Source organism: Hyperolius riggenbachi, chromosome 9 (genome assembly GCF_040937935.1).
Source record: "Hyperolius riggenbachi isolate aHypRig1 chromosome 9, aHypRig1.pri, whole genome shotgun sequence".
Classification (NCBI taxonomy): domain Eukaryota; kingdom Metazoa; phylum Chordata; class Amphibia; order Anura; family Hyperoliidae; genus Hyperolius; species Hyperolius riggenbachi.
This window is the reverse complement of record NC_090654.1, coordinates 240,933,740-240,949,883: the sequence shown is the minus strand read 5'-3', so window position 1 is coordinate 240,949,883 and position 16,144 is coordinate 240,933,740. Positions and strand designations below refer to the sequence as shown.

Here is a 16,144-nt window from a genome sequence, read left to right as displayed (position 1 = left end):
GCTTTCTTTGCTCGAGTTTGTCAATTTTACATAGAAGGCAGAAAAGACGAGTGTGTCTAATCTCAAGGCGCACTTTCAGACCTCGTACAGTCTTTTAGATGATTTTACAGATGCCGAGGAGGAATTCCTCTCTGCTCTAAAAGATAAGCAACAGCATAATAACCTTTAGGCTGCTTACACACTAAGACGTTACAGGCGCACGTTAGTGCAGCCTGTAACGCTCCCCCAACGCACAGCAATGTAACAAGTGGGCTGTTCACACTGCCCACGTTGCGTTACATGTAACGCTGCACGTTCTTCCGAAAGTGCAGCATACTATAGCGTTACAGCGGCTTAAGCCGCGTTAGACTGTTTGCACATGCTCAGTCATGTTGGGGAGGAGCGGAGAGCGGCCAGGCACATGGCTAATTAATATTCACTGCACGTTGTGACGTGCAGTGTTTACTTCCTGGTGCGGCCACTCTGTGTGGCGATTGGCCGGCGGGACCACGTGATGCCGCATGCGTCCAAGAGTACGCATCACGGACGCCAGAGTGAGCTGCACAACGCGGCTCACTCTGACGTCCACATCGAAGAGCACCAGGCCTTGCGTTAGGTGAACGTTATGCGACCTTAACGTAGCACCTAACGCATCATCTTAGTGTGCAAGTAGCCTTAAAGAAACATTTTTTTGTTACAGCTGATACAAATCTAACAAAAAATCTCCAGTGTATGTACTTCCTGCTTTCATGGAAGCAGACATAGGGTTAACATTCTGTGTTTACACATTAGCTGCTCTGCTGAGACAGCCAGCTGGCACAGCTAAGAGCTCAAATTACAGTTGTGATTATTCACAGCAATGTAACACAAGTGGGCTGTTCACACTGCCCATGTTGCGTTACATTGTAACGCAGCAAAGTGCTGCATGCTGTGCGTTCTACCCGGCTAAGCCGCGTTAGACTGTTTGCACATGCTCAGTCATGTTGGGGTGGAGGGGAGAGCGGCCAGGCACATGGCTAATTAATATTCACTGCACTCAGTGACGTGCAGTGTTTACTTCCTGGAGCGGCCGCTCTGTGCGGCGATTGGCCGGGCGGGACTATGTGATGCCGCATCACGGACGCCAGAGTGAGCTGCACAACGCGGCTCACTCCGACGTCCACACCAGAGAGCACCAAGCGTTGCGTTATGGGCACGTTATGTGGCCTATAATGTCCCCTAAACGCAACGTCCTGGTGTGTTACTAGCTTAAAGGTGGCCATACATAAGGCCAATCGAACATCTGATTAAATTATTATAATCGGATGAAAATCGGTGCTGCTAACAGCAAGCCTGATCGACTATGTGACCAATTTTGGGCCGAAATTGGTCACCTGTATTGACGGACATACTGCAAGATGTAGGGCTGGCAGGCTCGATCAGATGCAAGGTGGTACCAGCATCATGCAACATCAGGATGAGGGCAGAAACCCCTCAGCTGTTCCTCCAATGTAAAATGTGCCATGTATAGTATACTTTGCCTATCAGTGTCTGCGGCTGGCACCAAGCGCCATCCTCATACACGCATCCCACGGGGTTGCAGGCATATACGTGGGTGCATGCATGATGTCACACATGTACCCACGTATATGCCGGCAATCACGTGGGGTGTGTTTGGAAGGCAGTGCAGAGACCGAGCCAGCGCAGGACTACGACAGGTAAAGTATACTGCACATTTACAGTATACATTTTACGTTGGGGGGGGGGGGGGGGGGGGAATCGACGAGGCAGCGTCACAAGGCTGATTCCTGAGAGGTTTCATGTTGAAATTGATTGAGAAATGGCCTGTGGTTTATGGGCAGCTGACAGATCTCTCTCCGATCAGAGAGATTTGTCTCTTGGTCGATCTGCCCATGTATGTATCATAATAACAAGGACTGTCTGGAAAAGAGAGTGAGGCATGAGATGAAGAGAGGCATGAGAAGGGGCATGGGGAATGGGATAGATGTGGGAAAGAGAAGGGGTGCATTAGAGAAAGGGGAGAATAAAACAAAAGGAGGGAGAGGGAGAGATTTTTCACCAGTGCCCCAGTCTTTACCTCTACCATTAGGCTGGAACACCCAGAGACAATAAGGCAGCTATCATACTGTGACATGAGAAATGAGAGGGGGTCAGGGACAGAGATAACAGATCAAAGTCAGGCTTAGGCCCGGTTCACATTAGCGTTCCAGGTCCGGCTTCCCCGGACCCGGAACGCTCCGTACACAGCGGATGGTGAATGGATACATTGTTAATCAATGTATCCATTCACACTCGTGCGCCGTCCGGATCCGATAACGCAGCTCCAGGACGGTCCGGCTTTTTTTCCAACATGCGCTATTTTTCAGTCCGTCCCAGTGCGTCTGCGGACCTGGGCCGGATCCTGACCCGAACATGTGGCCCATGCTGTGCAATGAGAAACGGATGTTTCTCATCAGACTGGCAATAGGACCGGATGCTTCCAGCACTGGTCCTATGCCACTTGGGGGGCCCGGACTACACGCTCCCCCATGCTTGCGGTGTCTTTCTGGCACTGCAAAGTATCTAGTTCCGGTGTTCTGTATGCTATTCTGTCGGGTATGCTAAAATGTTGGAACATCGGCTACTTTATTGTAGCCGAACTGATACATTCCGGATCCTCAACTTGTGCCGCCTTGTGGCCACTGCAGAGACCCGTAGCGGCCCCCCGGACACTTGCGGACTCGAACCGCAAGTGTGAATGGGGCCTTACAAACAGCGCTCTGCTTTGCTGTCATCTCTCCCTGCTAGATGAGCTCCCAGCTGCAGCACTCCGATGTCAGTCTCACCCAGCTGTGCTGTGCAGGTCTGCTCGCTGGATGAGAGACTGTCATCATGTAAACTTGCCGCTCTGCAGCCGGAGGAGGAGCGCCACACAGTAGGAAGTACGGTACCACAGAGCTGTGCTGTGATGTCTGAGCCATACAGATTTGTGCAGGTGGAAACTCGGAAAGCGTTCAGCAGCTAACTGCAGGAGGAATGCAGAGAGGAGAGAAGCCCTGCTCGTTCTCTCCACAGAAGCCGTTCTGAGCAGGACTAGTAGGCACTGAGGCAGAAAGGTAGCTATAATGGACGACCCTCTTCCCTCCTTTGAAACAGCTGATGCTTACGCATGCGCAGTGCACATGGTAGCTAAATCGGCAACCACCTCCCCTCAAGTCACACTTCCTCCTGTGCCAAACACAACATGGCGGCGGAATACGCCTCTAACTGCAATGCCACGACTGGCCTGCCCAGCACAGCATGGCCCCCATACGGAGCGCCCGAAGGGACACATCAGCCAGCAGCCGGTGATTGGTCAGTGTGTTCAGGGCGCGCTGTCTGTCTGCATGTAGCAGGGATCAGAAGAAGCTGTCAGCTCCGTTCCTGGTGCTGGGACTTTCATTGCTGCGTATTATGGCGGCCAATCCCTGGGATCCTGTACAGCCCACTGCAGCCGCCCTACTCCTAGAGCAATGTGTGGGGGCTGGCGTCCTGACGCAGGTACTGCCAGTGCCAGTTCTGTGCAAGTTTTACAATGGGCCCCCCAAGCACTCTATACATAACCATTGATAAGGCGCACCATAACCTGCGAATGGCAACTACAGTGTCAGAGGTGCAAGCTGGGGATGAGAAACAGTTTGTTAATGATTACTACTAAAGCATCTATAGAAGTGATTACCAGCACAGGGCCAATAGAGAGCTAATATTGTGCTTGAGGGAGGGCCCCTCGTGGCCTCTCTGAGCCAAGGGCCCCTCGTGGCCTCTCTGAGCCAAGGGCCCAGATGCCCCTACAGATGCCCCTCTGCAACCCCTATTGCTACCCCTGGCCAGAGCCTGCATGGGGTGGGAGAGCAGTGGCTGGTACTGTCTGCAAGAGCCTGAACGGGACAGTGGCTTGCTTTGTGCATTTAAAGGACAATTTACCCCTCCCTCTAGATTGTAAGCCTTTGGCAGGGCCCTCTGTTCCGACGTGATGACCTACACGTCGAATTTGCCTACATCCACTATCAAACGTATACCAGGAGGGTTAGGGTTGGGGAGGGGAAGGGATAGTAAAAGTCTATGGGATGTAGGTTAGTTCGACGTGTAGGATAAAGTGTTGGAGCACCCTCTCCCCTTACATCATACTTGATTGTACACCCTACCCAGAATAGGTGAACCTGTATTATCCTCTCTAGTGGTATGGACGGTTATATACGTCAATACAAAACATGCCGTGAACAGTATTGATGGTCATACAGTTCTCTCCTGCACTGTATACTAGACCCTTGCTGGATGCATTTTAGTAAGTTACAGGAGAAAAATGATATGAAAATTTAATTGAATCACTTTTTGCACAGAAATCCTGGGGAAATTGAACGCCAGGAAGGTTATTAGCACTACCAGTCCAATATATGATCTGGCATTGTATTACTACCTGTATTGTGTTATGCATCTTATTACTTTTTATTACCTGTATTGTTGTATCTACTGTCTATTACCTGTATTGTGCTGTCGGTCTTTCCTGTTATCATTGTAATCCTATGTATTGTGCAGCGCCGCGTAATATGTTGGTGCGATATAAATCCAATATATGATAATAACTGAAGCAAGAGGGATATGGGGCTGACATTTATTTCCTTTTAAACACCAGTTGCCTGATTATCCTGTTAAACCTCTGCCTCTTATACGTTTAGCCTTAGACACTGAACAAGCATGCAGCAGATCAGAGGTTTCTGACATTATTGTCCGATCTGACAAGATTAACTGCATGCTTATTTCTGGTGTCTTTCAGACAATACTGCAGCCAAATAGATCAGCCAGGCAACTGGTATTGTTTAAAAGTAAATACATATGGCAGCCTCCATATACTTTTCTTGCTCAGAGAGGTTTGCTGCAGTTCTAATTCACGTTTTTTCTTTTATTTATCTTGTAGAACATGCTAGATGAGGCATGGGAAGAGACTTCGTGCTTCACACGTGTGGATGAGCTAGAGAAGATTTCTACAGTCAAAGCAGAAATAAGAGAGGTGACCAATCTTTCCTCTTTATTTGTTCATTTGTGGCTTGGTGAGATGGGGTAAATATGTGGGGTGTTAAACAGGAGATTCAACCTTCATCATACAGTAAAATTAACATTAGCATAAATGGGTGCTGCTTGTACCTGTTTGCAATGTGACATTAAAAATGATTTGTCCATTTTGTTCTGTAGCTAGATGAGAATTTACCACAGTGCTCGGTCACTCTCTAAGGCCTGGTGCATACCAGAGGAGTTTTTCTGAGCGTTTTGAGTTTTTAAATCTGCTGCTAATGTTATCCTATGTGTCTGTGCACACTGGAGCAATGAGGTTTTGTAAAAAAAATCCCATAGCATTACATTGGGAAGAGCTTTTGAAACCTAGCGCTTGGGCGCTAGAGGTTTCAAAAGCTCTTCCCAATGTAATGCTATGGGTTTTTCTTTTACAAAACCTCATTGCTCCAGTGTGCACTAACACATAGGATAACATTAGCAGCAGATTTAAAAACTTAAAACGCTCAGAAAAACTCCTCTGGTATGCACCAGGCCTTAGGGCTTGTTCACACTGCAGGCGTTTTCAGTTTTTTTAGGCCGCATGCGGTTTTTAACCACTTCGCCATATCTGGACGCATATATCCGTCCAGATAGGCAGTGGTGCTGCAGCCGTGTGGTGCGCGCGATCGGGCGCGCGCCCCCGCTGCCTCCCGCTGCCCCCCCGATCAGTGAATGGGAATATAATTCCCATTCACCGATCCAAGTCCCCGGCAGAAATACCGACGCTTTCTCATCAGAGAGCGTGGTATTTCTGCCCCCAGGAAACAACTTCTCTTCATTTTAGTTCCTAGATGCGACATCGTTCGCATCTAGGAATTTTTTTGAATGTGGCCATCTTGTGGCCAAATAGTAAACTGCACCCACATACCTGTATTGAATAAAAAATACATTATATTACATCTAAAATTGGCTATTTACCTCCCAAACTAAAATTACCCAAATTCATTTTTGTATTAAAAAAATAAAAAAAATTCCAATTAAAAAAAAAAAAAACTACATAAATAGTTACCTAAGGGTCTGAACTTTTTAAATACATGTCAAGAGAGTATCTTATTACATTTTTTAAAATTATAAGCTTGTAAATAGTGATGGACGCAAATTGAAAAAATGCACCTTTATTTCTAAATAAAATATCGGCGCCATAAATTGTGATAGGGACGTAATTTAAATGGTGTAATAAGCGGGACAAATGGGCACATAAAATGCATGGGTTTTAATTACTGTAGCATGTATTAATTTTAAACTATAATGGCCAAAAACTGAGAAATAATGATTTTTTTTCCATTTCTATCTTAATCTTCCTGTTAAAATGTATTTACAGTAAAGTGGCTCTTAGCAAAATGTACTACCTAAAGAAAGCCTAATTAGTGGCGGAAAAAACGAGATATAGATCAATTAATTTTGATAAGTAGCGATAAAGTTATTAGCGAATGAATGGGAGGTGAACATTGCTCGGATGCATAAGATTTTCGAAGCTGTAGGCTGAAGTGGTTAAAAACGCCAATGCATGTCTATGAGAGGGTTCATGTCAGCGCGGGTCGGCTTGGAAAGCGATGCGTGTTCCATTTTTGGGGCGATTCCGCGGCAATGGAAGGTATAGGCAAATCGGCGAACACGAACAAAAACGCGTAATAAGGCAATTGCGTTCGCGTTTTTAAAAATAAATACATTGTATGTATTCTTTTCCGGGTCAAAGAGTTCACCTCCTGACTTGCGTCAGGGAGTGAATTACAAAACCGCTTGGAAAAAAATGCTTAGAAAACTGCTAAGCACAAAAACGAATCGCCCACCCAAGCACCAGGAAACAGAAAAAAGACGCCTCAAAAAATAACCCAACGCGGATGGACACGCGAACGGAATGCAATGTGAACAAGGCCTGAGAGAATCGAACTAGACAGGAAGCGATGGACATTTTCAGAGATGGCAACATAGTATAGCAATAACACTCCAAAGTGTTCCAAACACCTTTTCAATCCAAAACTGAAATATGTTTCCCCCTACTTGAGTCTGATCTCACCATTTGATGTATAATGTCTACAATGTCATTGCTTACCATCTTGCTTTCTTTGCAGAAAAGTCTGGAGTTGGAATTGTTGAGACTTGAGAAAGACACTTCTGACCTCACTCATCCTTTTTTCCTTAGTAAGTTAGCATCCTGCTTTTCTGTTGTATTGGGCTCTATTCTCAATAAGCAGTTTGGTACATTTTTTGGGGGGAGGTAAAATACCGCATGCGGTATTTTACATTTTTTTTTTTTCCCCAAATTCTCAAAAGTTTTCTCCCATGAGGCAGAAGTTCGGTAATTTACCAAACAAACTTTTTGCCGCAATTCACTAAGCCCTGGTTGGTAAGTTTCACTTACCAGCCTTCTAGCAGGGCAGCAGGCAGGGAGCTGCGTGTGTGACTTGGAGTATTTCCAGACAGTGCATACAGTCATCCCTTTAGATATGCTGCAGCCACCAGGGGGGAACTCTTCTGTACGCTAGAATACAAATATGCATATCTAAAGGGATGCCAGCAGAGTTGTAGCTTGTCTCTGCTTTGATACACTGAAAGACCCACCAGCATCCCTATCCCATCCAATCACAGGGAGAAGCAGGCTATGTGGCTCTCCCTATTGGCTGCCTTTCTCTCCCCAGAAGCTGGCTGTCAAGTTACTGCACAGAGACAGCATGGGGAGAGCCAGTTATCGGCTGCTGTGAGCTGGTGAAAAATACCGAACACTTTTGACCGGTAAATAAGATGTGGAAATCTTTGTGAATTTACATTTCTTGACGTTTCCTGAGGAGATTAACGTACAAGTCGGTAATTTACCTCACTAGTCGGGAACTGTAATTTTCTGTGTGGTAACAGGTTTAGTGATATGTGACTTGGGAAGGTGATTGGTAAAATCAGCTGTTTTGAGCATTACTGAATGAGGTAATGCTTTGTGAATAGAGCCCTTTGTATTCATTTTCCTTTTTGTTTTAAATGGACTAGAACAGGTAGATTTAAAGGGAACCTGAGCTGGCTGCCAAAATTAAAAGGTTAGATGCTTACCTAGATGATGGGCAGAGCCTTCCTGTCTTCTCCACCCCACTATTGTTACCCCTCTGAATTATGAATTCTTAGCATTCCAAATCATGTGGAACAAGCGTTCTGATTTGGAGCAGAACTTGAATTTAAAGTACAGCGGACCATTGGGGATATGGGGGGTGGGGGTGGAGTTGTAACTCACCCTTGATGCCACCTTGTGTGTTGCCTTCCACGGAGTGTTCCAACTCAATACTTCCTCCTTCACAGCCAGAAGAAGGAAGTAGCTAGAGAATTGGAGCACACTGTAGAGGGCAGTACACAGGGGTGGCATCGAGGGCGAGTTAAAGGGAGCCTGAGCAGTGCCGTAAATTAAAAGATTACACTTACCTGGGGCTTTTTCCAGCCCACCGTAGGCGGTGAGGTCCTCCTGGCTCCTCTCAGCGTGCCTTCGCCGGGCCGGCTCTTCCTGGTTCTCGACGCTCGTCGTCATCACGCCAGCTGCTTCACGTCATCACGGGCGGCCGGCGTGACAGGTCTGCGCATGCGAGGTTTTCTACCGCTAAACCGCGCATGCGCAGACTGATCACGCCGACCACCGTGATGATGCGAAGCAGCCGGCGTGATGACGACAAGAGTCTGGAACCAGGAAGAGCCGGCCCGGCGAAGGCACGCCAGCTACATAATCTACAGTTTTATTGCACCAAAGGAGATGCCTGCAGCCATTTATTTATACCTACAACAAAATATTAATTAAAAAATACATTAGTAATAGTTTACGCTGAATGTACTGAAAGCTGTACAGTGTAATTTCTGTGACCTAGAAATAGAGACCTCATTAAAAGGAACCTGCGGTATTTACAGTGATGTGAAAAAACTATTTGCCCCCTTCCTGATTTCTTATTCTTTTGCATGTTTGTCACATTTAAATGTTTCTGCTCATCAAAAACCGTTAACTATTAGTCAAAGATAACATAATTGAACACAAAATTCAGTTTTAAATGATGGTTTTTATAATTTAGTGAGAAAAAAAAACAAAATGTACATGGCCCTGTGTGAAAAAGAAATTGCCCCCTGAACCTAATAACTGGTTGGGCCACCCTTAGCAGCAATAACTGCAATCAAGCATTTGCGATAACTTGCAACGAGTCTTTTACAGCGCTCTGGAGGAATTGTGGCCCACTCATCTTTGCAGAATTGTTGTAATTCAGCTTTACTTGAGGGTTTTCTAGCATGAACTGCCTTTTTAAGGTCATGCCACAACATCTCAATAGGATTCAGGTCAGGACTTTGATTAGGCCACTCCAAAGTCTTCATATTGTTTTTCTTCAGCCATTCAGAGGTGGATTTGCTGGTGTGTTTTGGGCCATTGTCCTGCTGCCCAAGATCGCTTCAGCTTGAGTTGACGAACAGATGGCCGGACATTCTCCTTCAGGATTTTTTGGTAGGCAGTAGAATTCATGGTTCCACCTATCACAGCAAGCCTTCCAGGTCCTGAAGCAGCAAAACAACCCCAGACCATCACACTACCACCACCATATTTTACTGTTATTATGTTCTTTTGCTGAAATGCTATGTTAGTTCTACGCCAGATGTAACAGGGACACGCACCTTCCAAAAAGTTCAACTTTTGTCTCGTCGGTCCACAAGGTATTTTCCCAAAAGTCTTGGCAATCATTGAGATGTTTTTTAGCAAAATTGAGACGAGCCTTAATGTTTTTTGCTTAAAAGTGGTTTGCGCCTTGGATATCTGCCATGCAGGCCGTTTTTGCCCAGTCTCTTTCTTATGGTGGAGTCGTGAACACTGACCTTAATTGAGGCAAGTGAGGCCTGCAGTTCTTTAGATGTTGTCCTGGGGTCTTTTGTGGCCCCTCGGAAGAGTTTTCTCTGCACTCTTGGGGTAATTTTGGTCGGCCGGCCACTCCTGGGAAGGTTCATCCCTGTTCCATGTTTTTGTCATTTGTGGATAATGGCTCTCACTGTGGTTCGCTGGAGTCCCAAAGCATTAGAAATGTCTTTATAACCTTTACCAGACTGATAGATCTCAATTACTTTTGTTCTCATTTGTTCCTGAATTTCTTTGGATCTTGGCACGATGTCTAGCTTTTAGTTTCAAAGGGTTTTATTGAAGATTTAACATGTAATATGACAGGTTGTGCATTTTGGTTTCGTCCCAAGGGGACTTAATTCACCATAATAAGCGGTACAAAGATTGAACAAATATGACATGACCATTTCAGCAGTAGCAAATGAACAGAATCACGAGTATAGGTTAGTGGGTGACCATAGTGACCTGGTGGTGTGTTATTAAACAGATATAACAGACTGTCTCAGGTTTTGAGTATCTGCTAGCGATAGCTAAGGCTGCCAGGTGTTTATAAATGGGATGGTTGAATCATTGACAATAGCATTAAGCCTTTCGTTAATCATTATTTCATTGATGATGCCTTTAGTTTGAGTTAAAGAGAGGTTTGATTGCAGCCATTGTCTGGCTAGGTGAATTCTGGCGGCCTTGGCTATGTGCTGAGCGAGCCTGTGTTGCCGGTACTTCCAGCCTACAGGTTTATGTCCCAGTAACAGGAGGAATGGGTCGGGGGGGGAGGGATTTCTCCAGGACCGTGTTAATGAGGGCCGATACTTGGTCCCAATAATCACGTGCTATTGGGCAATACCACCATGTATGGGCTAAGGTGCCGATTCTACCACAATTTCTAAAACATTGGCTCGATTTAGAAGGATCATATTGGTGGACTCTTTCAGGGACCTGGTAGGCTCGGTGGAGAATTTTGATATTAGTTTCTATGTGTGAGTAAAACCCACTTCCTTTAGACAGGGTCAAGCAGCATTTTGACCATTCCTTTAAAGGGATACTGTAGGGGGGTCGGGGGAAAATGAGCTGAACTTACCCGGGGCTTCTAATGGTCTCCCGCAGACATCCTGTGTTGGCGCAGCCACTCCCCAATGCTCCGGCCCCGCCTCCGGTTCACTCATGAATTTCTGACTTTAAAGTCAGAAAACCACTGCGCCTGCTTTGCCGTGTCCTCGCTCCCGCTGATGTCACCAGGAGTGTACTGCGCAGACACAGACCATACTGGGCCTGCGCTGTGCGCTCTTGATGACATCAGCGGGATCGAGGACACGGCAACGCAGGCGCAGTGGTTTTATGACTTTAAAGTCAGAGATTCCAGAAGTGAACCGGAGGCGGGGCCGGAGCATCGATGAACGGCTGCGCAGGCACAGGATGTCTGTGGGGGACCATTAGAAGCCCCGGGTAAGTTCAGCTCATTTTCCCCCGACCCCCCCCCCCCCCCCCCCCCCTACAGTATCCCTTTAAGGAAAGGGTTGTGTAAGTCAGATTCCCATTTTACCATAGTTGGTAGCTTGGAGGGCATAAGGGGTTGGGAAAGAATGGAGTATAAGTGGGAGATTAGCCCTCCTTCCAGAGGTTTGTGTAGGCACCAGAGCTCAAAAGGATGTCTAGCTTTTGAGGTGCTTTCGGTCTACTTCTTCGTGTCAGATAGCTCCTATTTAAGTGATTTCTTGATTGAAACAGGTGTGGTAGTAATCAGGCCTGGGGGTGACTACAGAAATTGAACTCAGGTGCGATAAACCACAGTTAAGTTATTTTTTAACAAGGGGGACAATCACTTTTCACACAGGGCCATGTAGATTTGGAGTTTTTTTTTCTCACTAAATAATAAAGACCATCATTTAAAACTGCATTTTGTGTTCAATTATGTTATCTTTGACTAATAGTTAATGGTTTTTGATGAGCAGAAACATTTAAGTGTGACAAACATGCAAGAGAATAAGAAATCAGGAAGGGGGCAAATAGTTTTTTACATCACTGTATTTCCTTTGAAACAATACCAGTACCTGCCAGCCCTGCTGATCTTTCCGGTCAGTAGGATCTAAAGGTGCCCATACACTCGTCAGATTGGCAGCAGATAGATAAGAACTGCATCTGATGATCTATCTGATGCATTTTAGAACATTTTTTACCAGGATAGAATTCCAATAGATTTCAGTTTTAAATCTATTGAAATTCGATCTGATAGCATTTTTTTGCCATCAGATTTCCCTTAAGGCCAATGCAAAATGATAAGCAATCTCATCAGATCGACCTAGATTTTCCACCCTGCCAGTTCGATGGAAAACCATTGAAATCGATCGAAATCGGCCATTGATCGGTCGATTTGGCAATCGATCAATCGATTTGGATCGATCGGTCGGCCAGAAAATTGGCTGAGTGTATGGGCCCCTTAAATCACACACCTGAAACAAGCATGCAGCTAATCTTGTCAGACATCTGATCTGCTGCATGCTTGTTCAGGGCATATGGCTTAATGTATTAGAGGCAGAGGATCAGAAGGACAGCCAGGCAATGCGCATTATTTAACCACTTCAGCCTACAGCTTCGAAAATCTTATGCATCCGAGCAATGTTCACCTCCCATTAATTCGCTAATAACTTTATCGCTACTTATCAAAATTAATTGATCTATATCTCGTTTTTTCCGCCACTAATTAGGCTTTCTTTAGGTAGTACATTTTGCTAAGAGCCACTTTACTGTAAATGCATTTTAACAGGAAGATTAAGATAGAAATGGAAAAAAATCATTATTTCTCAGTTTTTGGCCATTATAGTTTAAAATTAATACATGCTACAGTAATTAAAACCCATGCATTTTCTGTGCCCATTTGTCCTGCTTATTACACCATTTAAATTACGTCCCTATCACAATTTATGGCGCCGATATTTTATTTAGAAATAAAAGTGCATTTTTTCAATTTGCGTCCATCACTATTTACAAGCTTATAATTTTAAAAAAAATTAATAAGATACTCTCTTGACATGTATATTTAAAAAGTTCAGACCCTTAGGTAACTATTTATGTAGTTTTTTTTTTTTTTTAATTGTAATTTTTTTTATTTTTTTTTTAATACAAAAATGTATTTGGGTAATTTTAGTTTGGGAGGTAAATAGCCAATTTTAGATGTAATGTAATGTATTTTTTTATTCAATACAGGTATGTGGGTGCAGTTTACTATTTGGCCACAAGATGGCCACATTCAAAAAATTCCTAGATGCGAACGATGTCGCATCTAGGAACTAAAAAGAAGAGAAGAAGTTTCCTGGGGGCAGAAATACCACGCTCTCTGATGAGAAAGCGTCGGTATTTCTGCCGGGGACTTAGATCGGTGAATGGGAATTATATTCCCATTCACTGATCGGGGGGGCAGCGGGAGGCAGCGGGAGCGGGCGCGAGCCCGATCGCGCGCACCACACGGCTGCAGCACCACTGCCTATCTGGACGGATATATGCGTCCAGATATGGCGAAGTGGTTAAAAGGAAATAAACATGTCAACCTCCATATGCCTCTCACATGGGGTTCCCTTCAAATATTAGTGTTTTTAGGCTCCACTCACACTTGAGTGGGAATCGCGCGATTCCCACTCACTGCAAACCGCTAGCAGTTTTTTTTTTAAAGAAAAAAACGCTAGCCATTTGCGGTTAGCGTTAACCGCAAACGCGTTACATGCAGCGTTTTGCCGGCGATCCTGAGTGATCGCGATTAGCATGTATAGAACCGCTAATCATGATTGCTCCCAAAACGCTACAGTGTCCAGTGATTTATTTATTTATTTTTTTCCCCCTGTTAATCGTGGAAAAATCGCTAGCGGTAATCGCTAGCGTTTTGCGATTTTAGATGTGAACGGAGAGTTGCTCCTTTTTTCGGCAGACAAGGATACTTACTTGCACACTCTCTCTCTCTTTGAAATTATTTCGGAGTTCTATTTAGTTTTCATATTGGATATGAGTTTTATAATAAAATTCTCTACACTTTATTACAGACTTTAGAAGATGCAAGTAGTTTGTCAGCTCTGTCTTTTGTAACCATTGACCGCACAATTTATCATTGCTTTTCACATCCTAGCTCAGAAATGCAGCACCCTGCAGACACTAAACAGCCACTTGGAGGCAGTGTTGCGAGAGAAACGCAGCCTGAGACAGAGGCTGGTGAAGCCGCTGTGCCAGGAAAACCTGCCCATTGAAGCGTCATACCACAGGTAATATGCCAGCAGGATTGTAAAGGTGACCCTTTTTGTCTCTCAATGGTTCTCATACCATTTCTTACAGATCTTTCAGGTTTCACAGCTTTTGTAAAACAGCACTTCTACTTAAAGGAACTGTTGTGAAAATCTTAACATTTAAAACACATACAAATAAGAAGTACATTTCTTCCAGAGTAAAATGAGCCATAAATTACTTTTCTACTATGTTGGACTACTACAGTAGGTAGTAGAAATCTGACATTACCGACAGGTTTTGGGTTAGTCCATCTCTTCATGGGAGATTCTCTGCAATGCCTTTATTCTTTATAAGACACTCCCTAAAAAAGGATTTATACAAAGATGCTGGCCCGCCTCTCTGCTCGCTGCACACTTTTTTTGGATGGAGCAACTGTCATTCACTAAGTGCTTTTAAAAATAAAGAACACTCTGAGAACCCCCATAAGAAGATGGGCTAGTCCAAAAAGCTGTCGGTAATGTCAGATTTTTACTACTTACTGTAAGTGACAGCAACATCGGAGAAAAGTAATTTATGGTTCATTTTACTCTGGAAGAAATGTACTTCTTATTTGTATTTGTTTGCATGTATTTTAAAATGTAAAATTCTTGTGACAGAGGTCCTTTAAAGTGTTAGTGTACTTAAAATTGTGTGTTCTTTTAATTGTTTTGATAAACAATTTAATGATTGTAGCCCAATTTTATAATATTGGCTTTTCAACCCTACCAGTATGTACAGTATAGTGGCTGCTCTGTGTCTATACTGATGGGGATCAACATTGTAGACTGGGATGGAAGAAGAAAAAAAAAACATTGTAGACTGGGCTGGGGTAGCACAGGACAGAGGGCCACTAACACTACCAGGGAAGGTATATTGAGGCGGGAAGGGGGAAAACGAGGCATCATGAAAGCTATATTGGGGGGGGGGGGGGGGGGGGAGTAGGTGTCAGGAAAGCTAAATTGGGGAGGGAGGGGTGAAACTAGGCACCAGGGAAGTGATGTTGGGGCGCATTAGCCCACCAGGGAAGACATACTGGAGTTGGGGGGGGGGGGGGTGTATTAGACCACCAGGGAATCTATATTGGGGAGGGAGAAGCACTAGACCACCAGGGAAGCAATATGGGGGGTGTACTAGACCACCAGGGAAGCTATATTGAGGGGGAGCCCTAGACCACCAGGGAAGCTATATGGGGGAGGGAGAAGGGACACTAGAATGAACCTGCAGTCCCTATTTATTTTTATTTTTTTTTAGTATTTATATAGTGCCTACTAGGGCTGCACGATTTTAGGGAAAAATCGAAATTGCGATTTTTCTCTCAGAAATTGCAATTTCGATTTTTCCCCGATTTTTTTTTTTTTTTTTTTTTTTTTTTTTTTTTTTTTTTTTTTTTCCCCCCAATTGCTGGGGGGGGGGGGGGGGGGATGAGGTTGGTCCGCACTGCCCGGTCCTGTCCGCAATACTTTGCTTCTGGCCCCGCTGTGCGCGGATTGGCCAGAAGCAGTGAATATGTATGAGAGTTAATGAGCGGGGAAGGGGGGGCGGATCCACTCCAGCAAGCGGCCGGGCACATGCAGCATTACCAATCACTGGCTAGCGATTAAATGACGGCAGCGGTAGGCGGAGCTGTATGCTCTGTACAGCTCCGCCTACCACTGCCGTCATTCCATCGCTAGCCAGTGATAGGTAATGCTGTATGATGTGCCTGGCCGCTCGCTCTAGTGGATCCGCCCCCCGCTCATTAACACTCATACATATTCACTGCTTCTGGCCAATCCGCGCACAGCGGGGCCAGAAGCAGTGAATATGTATGAGCGTTAATGAGCGGGGGGCGGATCCACTAGAGCGAGCGGCCAGGCACATCATACAGCATTACCTATCACTGGCTAGCGATGGAATGACGGCAGTGGTAGGCGGAGCTGTACAGAGCATACAGCTCCGCCTACCGCTGCCGTCATTCCATGCTAGCCAGTGATTGGTAATGCTGTATGTGCCCGGCCGCTCGCTGGAGTGGAT

General features: G+C 45.1%; 1 protein-coding gene across 4 annotated transcripts in view; it reads left to right on the top strand.

The window, feature by feature from the left end:
- Window positions 1–16,144, top strand: part of HAUS2 (HAUS augmin like complex subunit 2) — a 56,862-nt gene that overhangs the window by 32,577 nt on the left and 8,141 nt on the right. Inside the window, exons 1-4 of one of the 4 annotated variants that reach the window (XM_068254213.1) lie at window positions 2,950–3,074; window positions 4,913–5,005; window positions 7,119–7,188; window positions 13,998–14,130. In XM_068254213.1, the coding sequence (XP_068110314.1) occupies window positions 4,916–5,005; window positions 7,119–7,188; window positions 13,998–14,130 (293 nt within the window). In that variant the 5' untranslated portion in view covers window positions 2,950–3,074; window positions 4,913–4,915. The other 3 variants (XM_068254214.1, XM_068254211.1, XM_068254212.1) reach the window with 3 other exon arrangements.